Source organism: Rutidosis leptorrhynchoides, chromosome 2 (genome assembly GCF_046630445.1).
Source record: "Rutidosis leptorrhynchoides isolate AG116_Rl617_1_P2 chromosome 2, CSIRO_AGI_Rlap_v1, whole genome shotgun sequence".
NCBI classification, from domain to species: domain Eukaryota; kingdom Viridiplantae; phylum Streptophyta; class Magnoliopsida; order Asterales; family Asteraceae; genus Rutidosis; species Rutidosis leptorrhynchoides.
The window spans coordinates 126601398-126606160 of NC_092334.1; the positions used below are offsets into that span (position 1 = coordinate 126601398).

Genomic DNA, 4763 nt, shown 5'->3' on the forward strand with positions numbered 1-4763 from the left:
TCATACCTAACACATTCATACTGTAATCATCAAACACATATAGACCACCAGACTGACTACCAGTCCCTAATGTTGTCTTGGCTTTCAAGTCCTGAATAAAACATTCATTCTCATCAAAACTGACAGTTAACTTACTATCTTTAGACAACCTATGAACAGACAAGAGACTAACACAGTATTCAGGAACAACCAACACATCATATAAAATCACATTATTTGAAAGCTTTAAATTTCCAACTTTAGTAACTTTAGCTTGAGTTCCATTAGGATGACCAACAGTTAGGTTTAATTGAGATATATCAACAACTTTATTTAGCCCAACTTCAGACACAGTCATATGTTGGTTTGCACCTGAATCAATGATCCACCCTTGACTTTTGTTTTTGAATTTATCATTAATATGATCATTAAACTTCTTAAAATTTGATTTGAAATAAACATTATGATTGACAATTTTACCTGCCATATTAGAACTAGCATCCACAGGAGTAGTTGTGATACTGCTAAAATTTTTTTATACATGGCGGAAGCATTTATTTATTAATTGCCAACTAACTTTAACTATTGTCAATACAGTAAAACCAGTGTCACGTATTTTTTTAAAAACAACAAGAACAACAACAACACCACCCAATCCCACATATGTGGGGTATGGGGGAGGTATGACGTAGACAATCCTTCCCCTATGCTAGAATAAAGAGAAGTCATTTCTCCTTCCCCAATCCTAGAAAAAGAGAAGTCATTTCTCTACCCCGAGTGAAACACTCCAAAGAGTAGAGAAAGTCTTCCCTCTCTCCATTCGACGGATAAAGAGATTACTTCCAAAAGGACCTCCGGCCAGAAAATATTAAAAAGAAAAGAAAAAAAATAAATAAATAAATAAGTAAACAAATAAAAACTGAAAAATAAAAATAAAATAAAATAAATAAATAATAAAATAAAAATAAAAATAAATAAATAAAATAATAGTAGTAGTAATAAATATTAATAAAATAATAAAATAAAATAAATATATAAATAAATAATATAATATAATAAAAATAAATAAAAATAAACTTAAACGCCATAAAAATGGTAGAATCAGATTTTCATGGGTTTTAAATCGTGCCTGAAGTTCGATTTAGGCTCTAAGTGGCAGTCAAGTCACCAATAAAATGACGTTTGCTGTTGACTCGCTTAATAGAGCCGTATAAAATAAATGAATAAATAAATATATAAATAAAAACTAATAATAATAATAAATAATATAATATATATATGTATGTATGTATGTATGTATATATATATATATATATATATATATATATATATATATATATATAAGGAAACGTACCTCAAGATGTTATGCGGGGCTCACGACATATCCCGGAAAGCTACAATAGGCATATGTGACCACATACTAACAACCATAATCACACATAAACCTACATAACTACAAACATAGACATACACACAGAAATACGTCCATACATCCATACATACATATACCTACATACATACCTAAAACCGTACCTAAATATACATAAACGTAGCTACATGGAACATAACTACCTAAATACTTACATACATACATCACATACACACATACACGCATACATACATACATACTAACATACCTGCATATGCATACATATAAACCTACAAAAATACAAAAACATGCATGCATCCATACCCATAAAAATTCGAACATATATGCATACATATAGACAAACAATAAACAAACATACCCAAAAATAAACCTACATACGCAAAGACATGTGTTACATACATACATACACATCCATACATACAAACACATACATCCACATACATACCGGCAAACACATACAACCCCAAACCAAGAAGGCGTCCTGGAAAACAGCCAAGCGCGGAGACCCATACACACAAACACATAAACCCACATACACGCATACAAGAACCTACTCGTCTATTCTAATTCTAGTCCTCCATGCATTCCTATCAGAAGTCATGTCTTCGGTCAATAAAAGCTCTTTCAAGTCGAGCTTTATTCTTTCCTCCCACCTACGAGTAGGTCTACCCCTTCTTCTTACTCCATCAACCGTAAGTGTCTCAACTCTCCTAACAGGAGCAGTAAGAGGTCTCCTCCTCACATGCCCAAACCATCGAAGTCGTTCTTCTCTTAACTTATCGATGATGCTTCTAACTTTCAGGTTCTCCCTAAAAATACTATTTGGAATCATATCCAACATGGTTTTACTGCATACCCACCTAAGCATCCTCATCTCTGCCACCTCCATCCTTCTCTCTTGCGCCTTCGTTATTGGCCAACACTCTGATCCGTATAACATCGTCGGTCTAATTGCTACCTTGAAGAATTTCCCTTTCAGCTTAAGGGGTATCTTCTTGTCGCATAGGACTCCAGTCGCCGCTCTCAAGTTCACCCACCCTACTTTAATACGACGCGACACGTCTTCATCTATCCTTCCCGATTTGTGGAGCATCGAGCCTAGGTATCTAAACGAAGGTTGCGGAAGCAAGATCTGGTCTTCAATGCAGATATTCACTCCATCATCTTGTTCATCATCGTTCCTATCAAATTCACCTCTAAGATATTCCGTCTTTTGTCTACTAATTTGTAGACCATTACTTTCTAAGGCCACCCTCCATTGCTCCAGTCTTCTATTTAGTTCATCCTTAGATTTGGAAACAAGCACAATATCATCGGCAAAAATCAAGCACCAAGGGATACACTCTTGTATCCCTCGTGAAAGGTCGTCTAGGATCAAAGCAAAAAGAAAAGGGCTAAGGGCCGATCCCTGATGAAGGCCCACTTCTATTGGAAAAACTTCAGTATTTCTCACTGGTGTTCGAACTCAAGACTTCGCTCCTTCGTACATATCCCTAATAACACTAATATATCTACTCGGGATACTTCTACCCCTAAGGGTCTTCCAAATCAAGTTTCGTGGAACGCTATCGTACGCCTTTTCCAAGTCTAAGAAAACCATCTCTAAATTCTTTCGCTTTTCTCTATACTTCTCCATAAGGTTCCTAATAATATGAATTACCTCTATCGAAGAGCGCCCTGGCATGAAACCAAATTGGCTCTCCGAGACATTCATTTCGCGTCGAAGTCTAGTCTCGATCACTCTCTCCCAAAGCTTCATAGTATGACAAAGTAGTTTTATGCCTCTATAGTTACCGCAAATTTGAGCATCCCCTTTGTTCTTATAGATTGGAATAGTCTCGCTCAGTCTCCATTCCATAGGCATTTTAGAGCTTTGTAACGTCTTGTTGAAAAGGCACGTCAACCACCTAACACCATCGTCTCTAAGGCACCGCCACGCCTCAATGGGGATCTGGTCCGGACCCACAGCTTTATTCCTCCACATCTTTCGTAGTGCTGATCTTACTTCCTCTTGATTAATCCTCGCACAATCTGTATTGTTCTGGGATTGGCCTATATCTGGGTCTTGCCGATCTTCTTGACGCATGGGTCTTCCCCCAATGAAAAGAGATGAGAAATACCCTTCCCATCTGTTCCTAATTTCGTCATCCTTTACTAAAGTTTGACCAACTTCGTTTTTGATAAACTTGATGTTATCTAGATCCCTGCTCCTTCGCTCCCTAGCTTTGGCAATCCTGTAGATATCATTTGCTCCATCTTTGGAGTCTAGTTTCCTATACAAATCTTCATATGCCTTTTCTTTTGTAAGGGCTACCGCCTTCTTAGCTTCTCTTTTGGCTTCTTTATATCTCTCTTCAAGCCTGGTTCTATCCGCCGGGGTCCCTTCCCGACTCGTGATGAGCTCCCTAAACCTTAGTTGCTTAAGCGCGACTTTGCTTTGAACCTCGTCATTAACCACCATGATTCTTTATCAGACCTATGACCTCTTGATGTTCCTACTGCCACACCTAAGGCTTCCTTGGCTACCTCTCTAATGGTGGATGCCAAATAATTCCACATCTGATCCGCATCGTCGTGGGGCACCATTTCTACTTCCGCATCCACTCTTTCTACAACCAAAGTTTTAAAAGTCTCCACCTTCTCACCGTTCAGCTTCTTCCACATGATCTTAGGTTGGACGGGCCTCACACTCTTGGTGACCCGCCTCTGAATAACCAAATCCATGGCCAACAATTTGTGCTGGGAGGAGCATGTCCAGTCAGTCAGGACCTTACAGTCTCTGCAAGTCCTCAGATCGCCTTTGCGGAGTAATAAATAGTCAATCTGAGTGCTATGACCCCCGCTAAGGAAAGTAGCTAGCTGAGCATCCGTCTTCTTGAAAAACGAATTCACAATAACCAAATCGTGAGCAACAGCAAATTCGAGAATAGAGATCCCTTCCTCATTTCTTACTCGATACCCAAAGCCCCCTTGGACTCCTGCATAACCCTCCACATCTGTCCCTATATGACCATTAAGATCTCCACCAATAAGTAATCGATGGTCCGGTGGGCACATCCTCATAACCTCGTCTAACAATTCCCAAAAAAGTCTCTTTTCAGCTTCTCCAAGGCCCACATGGGGTGCGTAAGCGCTAATGACCGTGTAGGTCACCTCCTGGATTACTAATCTAACCGACATAATCCTATCGCTCCGTCTACTCACATCTACCACATTCTCATTATAAGGTGGGCCTATAATGATTCCTACCCGTTTCTAGCTACTCTCGATCCCAAAAACCACAAATTGTACTCCTTGATCTTAGCCGCCCCTCGACCCTTCCATCTAGTCTCTTGGACACACAATATGTCCACTTTACGTTTACGTAAAGTCTCAACAAGTTCATACCGTTTGC

The 4763-nt window shown here is 38.8% G+C and overlaps 1 protein-coding gene across 1 annotated transcript; it reads right to left on the reverse strand.

Annotated features, from left to right (window-relative positions):
* Positions 1–1353: 1353 nt before the first annotated feature.
* Positions 1354–4549, reverse strand: LOC139888249 (uncharacterized). The gene is made up of 5 exons (XM_071871272.1): positions 3846–4549; positions 3164–3804; positions 2328–2794; positions 1617–1638; positions 1354–1424 (listed from the first exon to the last, which is right to left on the reverse strand). The coding sequence occupies exons 1-5, from the start codon at positions 4547–4549 to the stop codon at positions 1354–1356; spliced, it is 1905 nt and encodes a 634-aa protein (XP_071727373.1).
* Between the last annotated feature and the right edge of the window lie 214 nt (positions 4550–4763).